The 18441-nt window shown below is 35.5% G+C and overlaps 1 protein-coding gene across 7 annotated transcripts in view; it reads right to left on the bottom strand.

The window, feature by feature from the left end:
- The window catches only part of Aftph (aftiphilin), a 70659-nt gene that overhangs the window by 25258 nt on the left and 26960 nt on the right, over positions 1-18441 (bottom strand). For all 7 annotated transcript variants that reach the window (XM_077791867.1, XM_077791866.1, XM_026387199.2 and 4 more), the window contains 3 exons: positions 10028-10179; positions 7866-7992; positions 7450-7506 (listed from right to left, as the gene is read on the bottom strand). In XM_077791867.1, coding sequence (XP_077647993.1) covers positions 7450-7506; positions 7866-7992; positions 10028-10179 — 336 coding nt within the window. The remainder of the gene's footprint in view (positions 1-7449; positions 7507-7865; positions 7993-10027; positions 10180-18441) is intronic.

Below are 18441 nucleotides of genomic sequence, written 5' to 3'. Positions count from 1 at the left end.
TCACAGGGCAACTCTTAGACAATATAAAGGGGTAGAGATAATACCATGCATCTTATCTGATCATAATGGAATGAAACTGAAAATCAATGATAAAAGAAGAAAGGAAAAATCAAGCATCACTTGGAGAATGAACAACAGGTTGCTGAGTGACATATGGGTTATTGAAGACATCAAGGAGGAAATTAAAAAATTCCTAGAGTTAAATGAAAACACGGACACAACATATCGGAATCTATGGGACACATTGAAAGCAGTCCTAAGAGGAAAATTCATTGCTTGGAGTTCATTCCTCAAAAAAAGAAAAAACCAACAAATAAATGATCTCATACTTCATCTCAAAATCCTAGAAAAAGAGGAGCAAAACAACAGCAAAAGAAGTAGAAGGCAAGAAATAATCAAAATCAGAGCTGAAATTAATGAAATTGAAACAAAAGAAACAATTGAAAAAATTGACAAAACTAAAAGCTGGTTCTTTGAAAAAATAAATAAAATTGACAGACCCTTAGCCATGCTAACGAAGAGAAGAAGAGAGAGAACCCAGATTACTAGCATACGGGATGAAAAAGGCAATATCACAACAGACACTTCAGAAATACAGAAGATAATCAGAGACTATTTTGAAGCCTTATACTCCAATAAAATAGAAGATAGTGAAGGCATAGATAAATTCCTTAAGTCTTACGATCTGCCCAGATTGAACCAGGAGGATATAGACAACCTAAACAGACCAATAACAATAGAAGAAATAGAAGAAACCATCAAAAGACTACCAACTAAGAAAAGCCCAGGACCGGATGGGTATACAGCAGAGTTTTACAAAACCTTTAAAGAGGAACTAACACCAATACTTTTCAAGCTATTTCAGGAAATAGAAAAAGAGGGAGAACTTCCAAATTCATTCTACGAGGCCAACATCACCCTGATTCCGAAACCAGACAAAGACACTTCAAAGAAAGAAAACTACAGACCAATATCTCTAATGAACCTTGACGCAAAAATTCTCAATAAAATTCTGGCGAACCGGATTCAAATACATATCAAAAAAATTATACACCATGATCAAGTAGGATTCATCCATGGGATGCAAGGCTGGTTCAATATACGGAAATCAATAAATGTTATCCACCACATCAATAGACTAAAAAATAAGAACCATATGATAGTCTCGATAGACGCAGAAAAAGCATTCGACAAAGTACAGCATCCCTTTATGTTCAAAACTCTAGAAAAATTAGGGATAACAGGATCATACCTCAACATTGTAAAAGCAATATATGATAAGCCACAGGCCAGCATCATTCTGAATGGAGAAAAATTGAAGGCATTCCCTCTAAGATCTGGTACAAGACAGGGATGCCCTCTCTCACCACTTCTGTTCAACATAGTCCTCGAAACACTGGCCAGAGCAATTAGACAGACGAAAGAAATTAAAGGGATAAAAATTGGAAAAGAAGAACTTAAATTATCACTATTTGCAGATGATATGATTCTATACCTAGCAGACCCAAAAGGGTCTACAGAGAAGCTATTAGAGCTAATAAATGAATTCAGCAAAGTGGCAGGATATAAAATCAACACGCATAAATCAAAGGCATTCCTGTATATCAGCGACAAATCCTCTGAAACGGAAATGAGGACAACTACTCCATTCACAATATCCCCCCAAAAAATAAAATACTTGGGAATCAACCTAACAAAAGAGGTGAAAGATTTATACAATGAAAATTACAAAACCCTAAAGAAAGACATAGAAGAAGACCTTAGAAGATGGAAAAATATACCCTGCTCATGGATAGGCAGATCCAACATCATCAAAATGGCGATATTACCAAAAGTTCTCTATAAGTTCAATGCAATGCCAATCAAAATCCCAGCTGCATTTCTTGTAGAAATAGATAAAAGAATCATGAAATTCATATGGAATAATAAAAGACCCAGAATAGCAAAAACAATACTAAGCAGGAAGTGTGAATCAGGCGGTATAGCGATACCAGACTTCAAACTATACTACAGAGCAATAGTAACGAAAACAGCATGGTACTGGTACCAAAACAGGCGGGTGGACCAATGGTATAGAATAGAGGACACAGTAACCAATCCACAAAACTACAACTATCTTATATTTGATAAAGGGGCTAAAAGCATGCAATGGAGGAAGGATAGCATCTTCAACAAATGGTGCTGGGAAAACTGGAAATCCATTTGCATCAAAATGAATCTGAATCCCTATCTCTCGCCTTGCACAAAAGTTAACTCAAAATGGATCAAGGAGCTTGATATTAAATCAGAGACACGGCATCTGATAGAAGAAAAAGTTGGTTATGATCTACATACTGTGGGAGCAGGCTCCAAATTCCTCAATAGGACACCCATAGCGCAAGAGTTAACAACTAGAATCAACAAATGGGACTTACTCAAACTAAAAAGTTTTTTCTCAGCAAAAGAAACAATAAGAGAGATAAACAGGGAGCCTACATCCTGGGAACAAATCTTTACTCCACACACTTCAGATAGAGCCCTAATAACCAGAATATATAAAGAACTCAAAAAATTAGACAATAAGACAACAAGTAACCCAATCAATAAATGGGCAAAGGACCTGAACAGACACTTCTCAGAAGAGGACATACAATCAATCAATAAGTACATGAAAAAATGCTCACCATCGCTAGCAGTCAGAGAAATGCAAATCAAAACTACCCTAAGATACCATCTCACTCCAGTAAGATTGGCAGCCATTAGGAAGTCAAACAACAATAAGTGCTGGAGAGGATGTGGGGAAAAGGGCACTCTTGTTCATTGCTGGTGGGACTGCAAATTGGTGCAGCCAATTTGGAAAGCAGTATGGAGATTTCTTGGAAAGCTGGGAATGGAACCACCATTTGACCCAGCTATTCCCCTTCTCGGTCTATTCCCTAAAGACCTAATAAGAGCATGCTACAGGGACACTGCTACATCGATGTTCATAGCAGCACAATTCACGATAGCAAGATTGTGGAATCAGCCTAGATGCCCTTCAATAGATGAATGGATTAAAAAAATGTGGCATTTATACACAATGGAGTATTACTCTGCATTTAAAAATGACAAAATCATAGAATTTGGAGGGAAATGGATGGCATTAGAGCAGATTATGCTAAGTGAAGCTAGTCAATCTTTAAAAAACAAATACCAAATGACTCCTCTGATATAAGGGGAGGAAACAAGGACAGGGTAGGGACGAAGAGCTTGAGACGAAGATTTTCATTAACAGGGTTGAGAGGTGGGAGGGAAAGGAAACGAGAAGGGGAATCGCATGGAAATGGAAGGCGATCCTCAGGGTTATACAAAATGACATATAAGAGGAAAGGAGGGGTAAGACAAGATAATTCAAATGGAAGAAGTGATTTACAGTAGAAGGGGTAGAGAGAGAAAAGGGGAGGGGAGGGGAGGGGAGGGGGATAGTAGAGAATAATATAGACAGCAGAATACATCAGACACTAGAAAGGCAATATGTCAATCAATGGAAGGGTAACTGATGTGATGCAGCAATCTGTATACGGGATAAAATTGGGAGTTCATAACTCATTTGAATCAAACTGTGAAATATGATGTATGAGGAACTATGTAATGTTTTGAACGACCAACAATAAAAAAAAAAAAAAAAAGAAAAAATACTCTACTATAAAAAAAAAAAAAAAAGAAAATTGTTTTCTTTTAGTGCCTTCTGGAATGTTACACAATGTTTTCTTTAGCTATTATTGCCAGAATTTCTATCTTCATCCCAGTGCCAGTGAAGACAATGTAAATTGTTAAGAAAATTGTTTTCTTTTAGTACCTTCTAGAATGTTATATAATTTTTTCTTTAGCCATTATTGCCAGAATTCCTATCTTCATCCCTGTGCCGGTGAAGACAAAGATAAAACTAATCTACAGTCTCTGCAATAGCCATCACTGAACCGCTTACAGAACTTGCCTAAACTATGTGTCACTTGTATGCATTGTGAACTCACTTGTATGCATTGTGAACTATCTGTTGGTGCAGCGACTTGTGGTAGTGTTGGAGTATTTTTGCTGATGATGTCATCGGTGGTACAATTTTTCCAACAAGAGCTGTCAATTGGCTTGGTATATCTTCCTCTCTTCTGCTTGTCATGATCGTTCAGCTATTTGGGGGCCAACAGAGGTGAGGCAAAGAACCTCACCCCCCCGCTGGTACCTCTCCACAGGTGTGGCTGTATACTGGACCGGTAGTCAATGACGGGTAAGATCCAATTACAATGGTACCAACCTAAGACAGGAGGCTGACGCCCTGAGGTCAGCTCATCCGAAGACGGGTAAGGACCATATGTAGTATTGGACAACCTAAGGCAGGCACGGTCCCTAAGCCACATGCTTGTTGTTTAAACAGAGAGGGGGAGATGTTGAGAGCCACAGCCAAAGGGGCCCCAGAAAACTTCCAGCTGCCAGCAAACTCCCAGCTGCCGGCTGATGATTGGCTCACAGTGGCCCCAGCAACATCTAGCTGATTGGCTCCTCTGTGGTGATGTTCATTGGGCTGTTTCCCTGCCCTTCAGACTGCCAGCTGATGATTGGCTCACAGCGGCCCCAGCAACATCTAGCTGATTGGCTCCTCTGCGGTGATGTTCATTGGGCTGTTTCCCTGCCCTTCAGACTACGGAACTGCTCATTGGGGGACTTCTTTGGCTCCGCCCACGTGACCCAGCCAATCGGCCTCAAGAGCAGGAGGATTGTGGGAGGTGGTGTGGTTGGTGTGGGGAGAGGCGTGTGGAAGCCGGTAGTGGCAGTTGGGCTCTGAGGGTTTTTCCTGAGGAGCTGTGTTGTTTGGCGTTTGTAGTTTTAAAAATAAAGTTTGTTTCTTTTGACAAGTGGCTCCTGAATTGTGCCCAGCCAGACTGTGGCAGAGGGTTTTTATTTTTATGGTCATCCACCCTGTCATCTTTTGTAATATACCAGTATTGCTTTTCAAAAAAAAAAAAAAAAAAAAAAGAAATAATATTTGATAAGTTCCTGACTATTTATCAATTAAAGGTTAAATTCCAGACAAAAGCCATCCTTAACTGAGGGGGAAAAAAAACAACAAAGTTGACAAGTCAGTAATGCTAGAATCTGTAAATTTCTAAAAACATGCTTTCAGAAAAACCCCACTCCCTGTAAAACAGGGACTAAGCTAATGAAAGCAACTCACAGATTCAATTCTTTATAACAGTATACGTGAAAGGTCTTAATCTAGTGGCTAGAAAAATGAAAATAATTTCAAGGTCTAACTCAATACCCTATATATTATATAGGCTCTCTAAAGTGCTCTGATGCAAGAATATACATATGCCAAACAATTACTAGTGTCACCCAAGGCTTCTATTTTAAACCCATCACTTAAGCCAATGGTTCTCAAACTGTAGTCTCCAAAATCAGCAGTTTGTGTGTCAGATGTGTAAAATCTCAAGTCCCATACTTTAAAACTCTTAAGAAAGAAACAGGAGGTGGTACCCAACAATCTGTTTTAACAAGTCTCTCAAATGATTCTGATATACATTAAAGTTTGAGAAACAGTGAAAATGATGATTTCAGCTGGGCGTGGCAGTGCACGCCTGCAATTTCTGCAGCTGGGGAGGCTGAGGCAGGAGGATCATGAGTTCAAAGCCAGGTTCAGTAAAAAGCAAGGCACTAAGCAACTCAGTGAGACCTTGTCTCTAAATAAAATATAAAATAGGGCTGGGGATGTGGCTCAGTGGTCAAGTGCCCTTGAGTTCAATCCCCAGCATCCTCCACCACCAAAATAATGATTTCAGGTACTATTCCTCCAAATGCAATTCAAAGATTATTCACCTATGCATGTGAAATGTACCATGAGGAAAAATTCACATATAATTAAAATTTGATATTAGAATATGTTTCAAAATGAATGCCATCACAAAGATGGAGAGAAGCTACATTTATATGCACTAAACAAACTTTGGGATTAAGAAAATTATCAATAGTAAAGGTGATAAGGTAGAAAAAATAAAACAAATGTTAGCTCTAATTCCTCTCAAACCTCAAAGAACTGGCTAATGTGGTGAGGCTACACATAAGCAAGAGGTTAATGCCTTCAGCATAATGAATAGAAGCTCCTACAAATGAAATTCCTAGTTCCTGCTCAGATATGACAATCTAACAGCAACCACCTCTGGAGTGTGATTCTTTTAGTGGGGGGAAATACAAATAACCAAAAAGTTAAATATTCTAGAGTATCTGACCTACAGTAAAAAAGAATGTAGGGATAATGCAGGTAACTTTAAAGTATAAGATAACTATTTACAAAGGGGCAGAAATTGGCAAGAAAGCTCAAGCACAGAAAAAAAATCTCACAAAACAGAAAAAACCTGAAATGTTTTAATTCAATAACAATTAGTGTTTATTCACTGAAAAAGTTATAGGTTCTAAAAAGGTCAAGTTCCATAGCAAATTCACTTTCACAAGTGCATGTGGGTGGTAAAATTTAAATTCCTATCAAGTGTTATTTTTTTCCTATTCTTAAACACAGTATCTTTTTCCTTATTTTACAAGTTCTTGGCTCCCATAACTTGAAAATTTTTAGTATGGTAAGATATTTTTATTCACCAAAAACACAAACATCAAACTTTAAAATGCGACTGAGGTTATATAAGGAACCAAATGAAAATGCCTTAGTTTTCTGAGACTACTTGGCATATCTGAAAAAACAAAAATTAATACATTTAAAACAATGGAGAAACTAAGGAACAATTATGGGTCCTAGTTCATTATTGTTTACTATAATTTGGTAGTTCCAAGCTTTTATGTACATCCATTGCCTCAATTTTGCATTATTTAAAATTAATAACAATTTGGATTAAAAAAAACACCTCTGAGTTTTCAGATACTTCAGTTTCTTTTAAAATCAAGTTTAGAAGAGAGTTCTTCACAGGTGCATTTTAAAGTTATAAGCACTAATATTACTAAAAATAATTTTCAATTCAAAAACAGTATAGGAAAATTATATTCAACTAATTCTACTATCTTTTCTATTCCTATCCCGCCTCCCTTCCCTTCATTCCCCTTTGTCTAATCCAATCAACTTCTATACTATGCTCATATGAACATGACCAGTATAACTCCACATCATGTTCAACCACAAGAATGGGATCAAAATTGTAATGGGTTGTACCCATTACATACCCCATGTATGTATAATATGTCAAAATACACCCTGCTGTCATGTATATCTAAACTAAAACAAAATTTAAAAAGTATATAATTAATAAAATATTGAAAAATGTCCTGAGACAGAGACTAAAGGGGCTTACGATATCAAAAAGGGCATTTTTGTGTGTGTATCACTAAGATTTTGACCCTAATTGTCAACATACACTTGTCATTCTATGTAAGATGATTTTACAGAATAACTGCAGTAATGACAAATACATGCACAGACACTTCTGTACTTACCAATCCTGCTGCATACATGGGCACTATAACAGGCTGCTTCTTATTGCCCGTGAAGAGCTATAAATATGTGTTAGAGATAAAGAACACATTTAGTCTCCAAAATATGCTTACAATGCTTTATTATATACATTGTGAATGGATGAATTGTTTAATTGCACATATGGAGTTTCTTTTTTTCCCCCAATTCTCCTAGTTCCAATTCTCTCTTTTTATAGTTAAGGGAAAACACTAAAAATGACTTTTTTAAAAAATGGGAAATATTGCTTGGAGAAACATTTAGGTAGATTGATATTTAAAAGTTGGCATACTTAAAAACAAACATTTACTTTTCTGAGGAATAGGCTTGTTACGGTTTAACAGAAGTATAAAATTTAAAAAGCATTTGAAAGAATTTTTCAAAGTACTAACAAACTCACAATGTTTCGTGTGTCTATTCCTAAGGAGCACAAAAGCTTCTTGTTGCTATGGGAGCCGCCCCACTGATATCTCAAGCCATGTGCATCATGGATATCCTGTAGTTCGGTCCACACATCCAGCAGTTCTCTGCAGAGACCATAATAAAGCCACCAACAACAGGTTTCATTATGAAAGAAACAGTTTTCATTATGAACTTCACTTTTAATATGACCATGACACGTTACACATTCCAATTATCTTATGTCTAACATCGGTGTACAATAGTTATGTGAATGAAATCAAGAGCCATACTTATTAGAAAAGTAACTAACTCATATGAAACAATATGCCAGTAATGAGTAGAAATGTAGCCTTTTATTATAAAAGAAAATTAAAGGAAATCACTTAGCATTTCACTACCTTAATATAGCTATTTAATATTTGTGTTTTCTCCTTGAATCTTGATCTACAGAGTTGCAATTATAGCATATCTATACTTTTGTATTTTTTACATTTTAAACATTTCCTTGTTTACAAATGTAAAATAGTTCCTAAAAATAACTTTAAAATTAAAATGAGAAAAATCAATCTAGACCCTTTAAGATCCAATAATTAACAGGAATTCCCAAGAGAGAAAACAGGTAATGGAAGGAAGGCAATTGTTGAGGTAATAATATAAAAGAAATGCTCAATACTCAATAACAGAAGTCTTTAGATTGAATGATCCTACCTCATGAATGAAAACCAATTCTTATCAAGACACTCTGTTGTGAAATTTCAGAAGGTCAGCAGCAAAAAGAAGATTTTCAACTATAAATTCAATGTGAAAGTAGAATAAAATAAAATTTTGTCTCCCATGTATTTTTTTCCCCTCAGGAGGTTATTAGAAAATATGCTCCACCAAAATGGGATATGAGCAAAAGGAAGTCTCAAGAGAACACATGAGTAAGAGACCTAGACAGAAATCATTTTAGATATGAGGAAGATAACAGGGAGGAGGAAGAGCTCTTTGTGCTTCAGGAAAAAAAAAAAAAGAAAGGAAGGACAACCTGATAGGTTTGCTTACAATTAAAATTATACTAACAGGCTGCTGGAGGGTAGGGAAAGACTCAGTAAATGAGAAAGACAGGCAATTACAGCTAGAATATTCCTTATGAGAAATGGCTGGGACCATAAATGTTTCAGATTTTATAGATTTGCCTAGACTGTATCAATTGTGTACCCCTAATCTGAAACGTTCCAAAATTGGAAACTTTTTCCTTTTTTTGAGATGGGAACACTATGTGTTGACCAGCTGGCCCTGAATATGTATAAATCCTATATTACAAATGCTGAGGGCTCAAGTGATCCTCCTGCTTTAGCTTCCTAAGTAGCAGGGACTAGCATGAGCCACTTTTGTGTCCAGACAGAATTTTAGAGTATTTCAGATTTTGGACTTTCAGATTAGGGATGCTCAAAGTCCAAGAAAAAGTTGGATAAAGAAAACAGGGGCTTAGCAGTGAACAAAATTTACTTGATCATCATAATAATTATAATATTGAAAATACCAAATTAGAAAAATAACCAAGAACATAAGTATATCAGGAAGATGAAGGCAGAATAGCAGAGATAAGATCTAAAGGCTTATTTATTGTACTAGGAAATCAAAATATAATACATGCCATTGACTGATTAAAGTACTGACTTAGAAACATCAAAAGAAATAGTTCAAAATAGAGAAGCCAGGCTCAGTGGCACACACCTGTAACCCCAGTGGTTAGGGGGGCTGAGGCAGGAGGGACACAAGTTTGAGGTAAGCTTTAGCAACTTAGCAAGACCCTAAGCAACTTAGATCCTATCTTGAAATAAAAAATAAAAAGGGCTGAGGATGTGGCTCAGTGGTTAAGCGCCCCTGGGTTCAATCCCTGGTACCAAAACGAAAAGAAAAAAGCAGGGAATTTTTTCATTATGTCCTTTTTAGAGCTGGGGCATGGTTTGCTAGGGATTGAACCCAGGGCCTCACACATGCTAGGCAAGTACTCTACTGCTGAGTTACATCCCTAGCCCTTCACTGTCAGTCTTTTAGCAGAACACGACTAAATTTCAACACAGTAACCTTTTAGATACTTAATGCTATCAGAAAACTTTATATAAATTAGAATCCACAAAACCACATGGTATCTAAAAACTGTCTGCTACTTACCCACTTTCAGCTAAGGCCTCTCTTGTTTTTATTGGTAAGGTACTTGTTTCCAGCAAGTGCTTCAGGGAAGTAACTTCCTCTTCAGCATCAGGGACAAATATGGAAGGAAAACATGCTTCGAAAATTCGTTCCAGGCGGTTTAGTAAAGTTGTCTGTATCAAAATACCCCCAAAAGTTTATTTACACTTCTCCAATTGTAATGTCTTAGTACTATCATTAAAACACACATGCACACACCTTGTCCCTTACTGTAAATGAGTGAGGGAAATCCACCACTCAGGTACAAAAAACTCTAAGTGGAAAGCACATAATTACTCATAGAACAATCATTCTAAAGGATTACCTGAAGTAATCATGATGATGATACAGTAGGTGACAAATGTAGCTACACACCAAACACCATATAACTGGGTTCTTTACATTTGTTATATTATTTAATTCATTACAAGAGTCTATATAAAGAAGGTATTATTACTCTACTGTTCAATGAAAAGTAATATCAAAGTTTGAATAATGTACCCAAAGCCAAACCAAAAAAAACAAAGAAAACCCAGATAGCATTCATATTCTTTCCACCACTACTAATGTACTCTAGACTTAGGGACAATGAGATTGTTTGCTTGTGAAAGTATTATACTATTATAGCTGATCAGGACTTTTTTTTAGACATAAACACTTGAACTATAAAATCCTTTTTGAAATATTTCTGCTGTTAATAAGTACAAACCAAAGTAGAAAACAAAGTCTCAATTTTAACTGATTAGAAATTTAAAAACAGTTTATCATTTTGATGACCTGCACTATCTTCTAGAAATTCTATTTCTCTACTCCTTTGTTGCATGTGTATGTACATTTTAAAACTATCTTGCAAGTAAAGCTTGACTATTCCATATTTTCACCTAAAACAGAAAAAGTTCTTTGAAGTATTCTTATTAGTTCAGACTTATTGGATTTACAACTTTTTTTGGGGGGGAGAGTGGGGGAGAACACCAGGTTTATTGCACATGTGTAACTTATATAAACGTTTTTTCCTATTTTCATAACTGTACCACAGATATAAGCAAGATATTTTCAAACTTAGCCCAATTCACTATTTAAACATCAAAGAGGAATACAAAATGTTAATGAATTAAAACCTGCAGGAAGATTAAATGTACTATTGAGTTGATGCCAAATATATATTTTTAAAAAATGCCACATCATGGTAGTTCCCCCTGCCAAATCATTAAAAAAATAATAATAATGTTTGATTTTTGTTGTCTAGTATAGTCAGAAGCCTGAAAAAATTTCATAAACACATTTTCCAAACCCAAGTTTCTCTTTTGGAAGCTGAACCAGAACAAAAAAAATTAACACTGAATAATTAGTCTCTAGGCACTCTCCTGCTAACTCTACAAAAGTTACTCTGACACCTTCATTATATTCATTGTGTGATGGGAAAAGGTTCTCACTCTCAATTATGAACCCTAAAGTAAAGGGTAGACTCAAGATCCCAAGGCTTGTGAAACTTGAGTGCGTCAAGGGGACCCAGCACTTACTTGCTTCAACAGAGGGAATGGATAGACATTACTTTTAAAGGGATCAGATAACTTCCTAATTGGAAACCTGATAAGCACTGGCTCCTCCTGGACATAAAAGGTAAATAAAAAACTAACATATGGCCAAATTTTATTTCTCTGTAAATTAAATCTTTCTTGTATCTTCTCTGTTATCTTTTTAAAGGGCAGAGTAGGAAGCTTACCACCTGGACAAAGAAATGACCCTAAAACATACTAAATCAGCTGGGCATTATTACATATAAAGTGTAACTATGAAGAAATTCTCAAATGAGTGGAAAGTACTTGAGGAAAAGAAACACATTAATCACCTTAATTTACTTCTTCTACAACCTTTTCCCACAAAAGATATAAATTACATGAACATTTTTAAAGACTGTTTCATATATCTTTAGGGTTAGATCTAAAATTTGACTGCTTCAGATCTTTTGTTGAATGAGATAGAGTCAGAGCTGGCAATCTTTTCAATATAAAGTCAAAGAATAAACATTTTGGGTTTTGCAGTCCATTCATAAACAAATGTGGGTATGTTCCAGTGAAACTTTATTTGCAAAAACAGGCAGGACAGATTTGTCCCCTGGCCATACTTTGCCAACCCCTGAAGTAAAGCAATAAGTAAATATCAAATAACCAGAATCCACTAACAGCATCACCAAGAAAGCAGTTAACAAAATTAACAAAGGTTTTGATAAATTTAAATTTGTTCTGGCATTTTTACTTTAAAAAGTGTATCAACTTCCAACTCTCCATGAGACCAATTTGATGGTAAGGGCATCCTGTAAAAATAATTTTTTACTACTATCTTGTTCATGGCAACAAATGATGCCAAATTTAATTTATTACTAGTTAATTCCAGTAAGTAAATGCATGATATAATTACAACACTTTGATAGAAGGCTACAGGCCCAGGGGCTTATGATTCACTTATAACCTGGAGATATCTAGGTCTACCAGTGTGGTTGAGGTGGCAACTTTGATAATTTCTACTCCCCTTATACAGATGATACTTTAATGGCAGCCTACTCAGGAATAAAACAGAGTTAAAACTAGGCTCAAGGTGCTGGAATGTAGCTCTGTGGTACAGCGTTTGCCTAGTATGTGTGATTACCCGGAGTTCAGTTCTCAACACACACACATACACAGAAAACCAACCAACCAAACACACACTAGACTCAAAGCTCACTAAGAAAGTTTCTCTAATGAAACTCAGTCAATTAATTTCTACCATATTAGGATATAATAAAAAAAAATCCAAATACTTTGTTTCTTTCCCAAGATCTTCCTATTGAGTATATATGGATGGGGGAGAAAACACCTAGTTTTCAAGTATCTGTTCTTCAAAGAGCCTCTTATTTTAAGAGAATCTGTAACTGCTTCTCTTGCAGATTTTAAACTTTGGATATTGGTGATTGGCATTTGTGAGTTAAGTCTCAATTATATTATGAAACACAAAGTGTACAAAGCATACAGTAGATGCATTTAAGAGTAATATGCTTCCCCCAAAGCACAATAAATTTAAAAGTTCAAAAATATAATGGAACATAGTCCCAATAACTTGGTAAGTAGAACAGGTTACAAGAATACAACACATATGATACTCAGAGAAACTAATCTACCATAAAAAACAGAGTCGTTTGTGTCTTTCAAGACAGATTTTCCAAGAAACTGTAAACAGACACTAATTAAGAAAATAAAAAACAAACAAAAAATTGTTAGTTTGAGCAAAATATTGAGTATCTCTTACCAAACTAGTCAATAAAGTAAAATATTACACTTGGATTTGTTCTAACATTTATGAATAAAAAGGAATTTTGTTTATATTACTTCTGTTTCTCTACACAGAAGTTTACTCCTGGTTTTGATTCAATGATAGCACTGTTCATTTTTTTTGGTGGTGGTGCTGGGGGTTAAACTCAGGGCCTTGTGCATGAGAGGCAAGCACTCTACCAACTGAACTATAGTTATAACTCAGCCCTCATTTTTTTTTAAGTTTGTAGCTGAATTACTCAGAAAAAGGTTACATTGAATAGTGTCATTTATTAATATATTCCAGTATATAAAGAATGTATTAGATGTAAAATTCCAAAAAATTATATCTTATTATTTAGAATTAGTGATCAAGTCTGCTAGCTGATCTCTGCTTTCCTTACGCAGATAAGGCAGCAAATATAAAGCAAACAAAATCAGTATAACCCATTTCAGGAAAGTGAGAAACTAAATTCAACAAAAGATCGAAAGATGTTCTTTGAACATACTCAAACTGTAAAAGCCTTATTTGGTGCACTATAGTTTTGGTTTAATGTTTACATAGTGCTTCCCATGAGCCAGGCATTATTCTAAATTCATTAAAAATACCAGCTCATTGAAGTTTCATAAGAACCATATAAGGAAAATAACAATATTATTTCCATTTTTTGGATGAGAAAAATGGAGCAGGGAGAAGTTAAATTAACTTGCTTCTGGTCACGTGCATATTAAATGGGGAAGGTGAATCCTAAATCAGGAAGCATAGTCTCAGAGTAGGTGCTCTTGAACCACTATAATATGTTGTTATCAAAGCAGTTCTGTTTAATTTCTGAAAATTACAGGAGTGTTGAGGGAATGAACTATCTCTTATTCTTGAGTTTCTAGTATTGAGGTTTCTGCCTACTGTTAGTATAGGAATCCTAACTAAATCAAAGTGCTTTGGGGGGGGGGGAAAGCACTTTTGTTTAGGATTGTTAAGGGCATCATAGTTCTATTTATGAAAATATATCTTACTATAAGCCATCTAAATCATCATTTTATTTTATTGAGTACCGGGGATTGAACTCAGGGGCACTCCACCACTGAACCACATCCCCAGCCCTATTTTGTATTTTATTTAGAAACAAAGGTCTCAGTGAACTCACCATCCTCCTGCCTCAGCCTCCTGAGCTGCTGGGATTACAGGCATGCACCACTGTCCCCAGCTCTAAATCATTCTTGTATGTAGGTAGAACATATTTATATAATTATAATGTATTGATAACAATAGTCTAATGCTTTCTATGTGATTTACTATGCTTAACGCTGTACATATAACACTTGAAGAATCTTCTAAAAGAAACACTTCAGATAAGTATTACTGTCTCTACGTTACAGATAAACAAACTGAAACTCAGGGAACTTTAATTAATCAGCTTTAGTACTGGTATTGTGCATAGCAAGAATTTGACCCAAAGTCTGACTCCAAGGCCTACATTCCTTTCACCAAATTATGCTTTTACTTAAATTTTGTGATCTTTCAAACATTTCTAGCCATTAGACAATGGATCCCTTGTTAAGTACTGTGATGATGATCGTATTTAAAAAAGCAAACCATTTCATCTAACAGTTGTAAACATTTACTAAAGAGTCAGTGTTGCATTCTAAATGAATATGAAGGTAATAAGTGCACACACACTTAGCAGTCTAAATATTTAGCTGAGGCCACAGTATTAACTAAATGGCACACTGAGTACAAAAACATTCACACAAATTACCTGCATTTTAAATACCTTTAACTCCAAAGTATAAAAAAGAGAAAATGTCATTGATTCTCCCTTAACTCCATGGAATAAGGAAACTGGTAATGGGTTAGCTGAATACCAGTTTATAAAAATCATGTAATTCCACGTACACATGTACCAAATTCTAAGTCTGACAAACAGAAGCACATCTGGCTATTAAACACTTTAAGAAATGGGACTCTGATAAATGTAGGGTTGAAAAAATCAAATGCTCTTCAAGGCAGGTGCCAGACTTCCCTTTTATTTTTCTTTAGTATTCAATGCTATGAAACCAATTAGTCCAGGAAGTCTGCTATTGCACAAAAGTGCACTTAGATTCATATGCATTCTTATCTGTCAAAACCATTCTGAAAATGAGAACTAGCCCAAAGCAGGAGCTTTTTCTCTCAAAATAGCTTGAAAGGTGAGTATGTTGCCAAGAGCCAGAACTAGAGGTACTGCTCCACAAATTTTGATTTCTCTCTCTCTCTGTCTTTCCATGGTTAACCAACAATATAGTTAGCAACACTATTTCCTGCACTTTTGAGAACCATTTCTCAAGAAGTTTGTTTCTGAGGTTATTCAGTAATAGTTATTCAGTAACAGTTAACATACACTGAGCACTATGTACAAAGTGCTGTGCTAAGCATCTTTATAGCATAATTTCATTTATCCTCATAACAAAAGTTTTAAAGTCAGTACAATAATATTCTTGTATCCCCCCCCCCCATTCAATCTGGGCATTGAACACAAGAACTCATAAATTCTAGGCAAGCACTCTATTATTGAGCTCTCCCGTTGCTGATAGTATTATTCTGTAAATCTTGAGGCTCAGGGAAGTTGCTCATGTAAGTTACTCCAAATCCCTGGAACTAACAGCATGACTACAGAACCTTCTTTTAATCACTATGCCATATACCTAGGGTCCATGACACTTTTAGGGGCCCACAAAAATGTTTTAGTATTTAATATTAATAATAATCATATTTACTTAAAGTCATAAAATATAATTTAAAAAATATTTTATGGAGAAGTTTATGAAAGTCATAATGCAACCCTTGGCTATACCACAGCTCCAAAGGTACACACGCTACCTCAGCCACCCGAGTAGCTGGGATTACATATGTGTGCCATAACACCCAATCACCCAATGGCATAATTAATCAAAGAGTGCAAAACATTATACATAAATTCACTTTTACTCATTCCCAGTTCTGTCATCTTTCTATGTCTGGGGATAGAGAAGAAAGTCCTATGGTATATAAGCAGTCATATCATCTATTGGTGCAAATAAGCTGTATTATCTAATGCATACTCAAATGGTATGTTTTAGTCACAAACAGGTTACAGGTTTTCCAAAATCCTGAAGCAATATATGGACATATGGTATTCCCTCTTGGGATGATAATTCTATTCATCAACTTGACTCACCCATTGGGTGTCCAGACGTTTGATCAAATATGTGAGTGTGTTTCTGGATGTGATCAACATTTGGATTTAGACTGGAAGACTGAATAAAGCAGACTGTCCTCTCTAACATGAGTGGCCCTTGTCCTATCAATCAAAGACCTGAATAGAACAAAAACACTGAGTAAGAGGGAACTAGTCCTACCTGACTTTCTGAATAGAGACATCAATCTTTTCCTGCCTTTGGACTTAAGTGAAATATTGGTTCTTCTCTTTTTTGGGGGTGAGTAGGTGTGGGTACTGGGGATTTAACCCAGGGGTACTTTACCACTGAGCCACATTCCTAGCCTTTTTATTTTTGACGCAGAGTTTGCTTAGTTGCTTAAAGCCTAGCTAAGTTGCCTAAGCTGGTCTCAAACTTGAGTCACTGAGATTACAGGTGTGTATCTCCACACCATTGGCTCTACTAGTTCTCAGGCCTTCACATCAGAATGGAACTGTATCAGCTCTCAAGTCTCCAGCTTCCTTACTCTATTTTGGGACTTCTCACTCTCCAATCAATTAATGTATTCCTTCCTTCCTTCCCTCCCTTGCTCCCTTCCACTAATCCCGCCCCCCCCCCCCAATCCCATTTATTGGTTCTCTTTCTCTGGAGAACCAAATACATCTTGATTTTATAAATGACTACATTGGAGTATAAAATGATAAATTATACCACAAATCTAATTCACCTTTCCAGAGGGGTACATAAAAACCAGCACCTTAGGAGTCTATCTAGATTCTGCTTCTTAGGCAAACTCAAATGCCTATCTCCTTTAAAGTACATATTTAAGGTAACTGTTAAAATTCCTTCATATTTCCAGTTAGTTTTCCTTTCTTGCTTAGGAACAGAAGTTGATTAATGCCAATAGTTTCAATATTGGTAGCATTAGGTCTTGCACTTAAGTGGACCTTTAGAAGAAACATAAAATCCACTGAGTAATTTAATCTTCCACTTAAGGGGATACCTTATGTCTTACCACTATTAAAAATTAAGTAAGATATCAAGTACAATCTACACCTGTATACTTACCAATTCCTAATTTCAAGCTATCTAAAAAGAGGGACCAATTTACCAAGTTCAAAAAAGATGATCTGCTCTTTTTGCACAATTTCTGGATAAATCTAATAAGAGTATTTCTATCTATTTTAGAAGTAAAGACCAGAATGTCAAATTTTCTGAGGGAAAAATAGCAAAAGGAAATGCTATCCAAATAAGGAAAGCAAAGATCCTTAAAGGCCAAAATCTTAAAGTCTTAGTTTCTTTGTTGCTTGCTTCTATTTCAATCATAAATCCAAATGTTCACCCACAGAAGAGAAAACTGGCACACAATCTTAGGTAAATGATTAAACAAATCAAGTTGAAAATGTAGAATTGGTTACATTCCATTGGAGAATGTGAACTTTTAGGTGGGAAAAAAAACCCCAGAAATTTAACCTCAAAATAGCACAAACCAAAGAATTAATGATTTTCTTCTTTTCCTTTTTTGTAACATTCTTAGTACATTCTTAGTTTTTAAACCTTTCAAATCTTCCTTTTCTCAGTAGTACTACAAATTAGATGGCTAATAACAAAAAATGATTTATAGCTTCTCTTTATAGAGGAATTTTTAATATAAATTACCTAAATTCTCAAGTAACATTCAAAGTGATATTTTAAAAACTTATAAAAGTTCAGAGTGCAATGTAATGCTTATGACATTATCTCTTTCACCCATACATCTAAGAAAAAGGCATCTTGGCTATTTTAATCAAAATTCCTTTCTAAAACATTAAAAGGCTAAAAAAATAGAAAATGTTTAAATTTGCCTAGCATGTGAGAGGCACTAGGTTCGATTCTCAGCACCACATACAAATATATGAATAAAATAAAAGTCCATTGATGTTTTTTTTAAAAAAAAAG

The sequence above is a fragment of the Urocitellus parryii genome, chromosome 12, assembly GCF_045843805.1.
Source record: "Urocitellus parryii isolate mUroPar1 chromosome 12, mUroPar1.hap1, whole genome shotgun sequence".
NCBI classification, from domain to species: Eukaryota; Metazoa; Chordata; class Mammalia; order Rodentia; family Sciuridae; genus Urocitellus; species Urocitellus parryii.
This window is presented reverse-complemented; position numbering and strand designations above follow the sequence as displayed.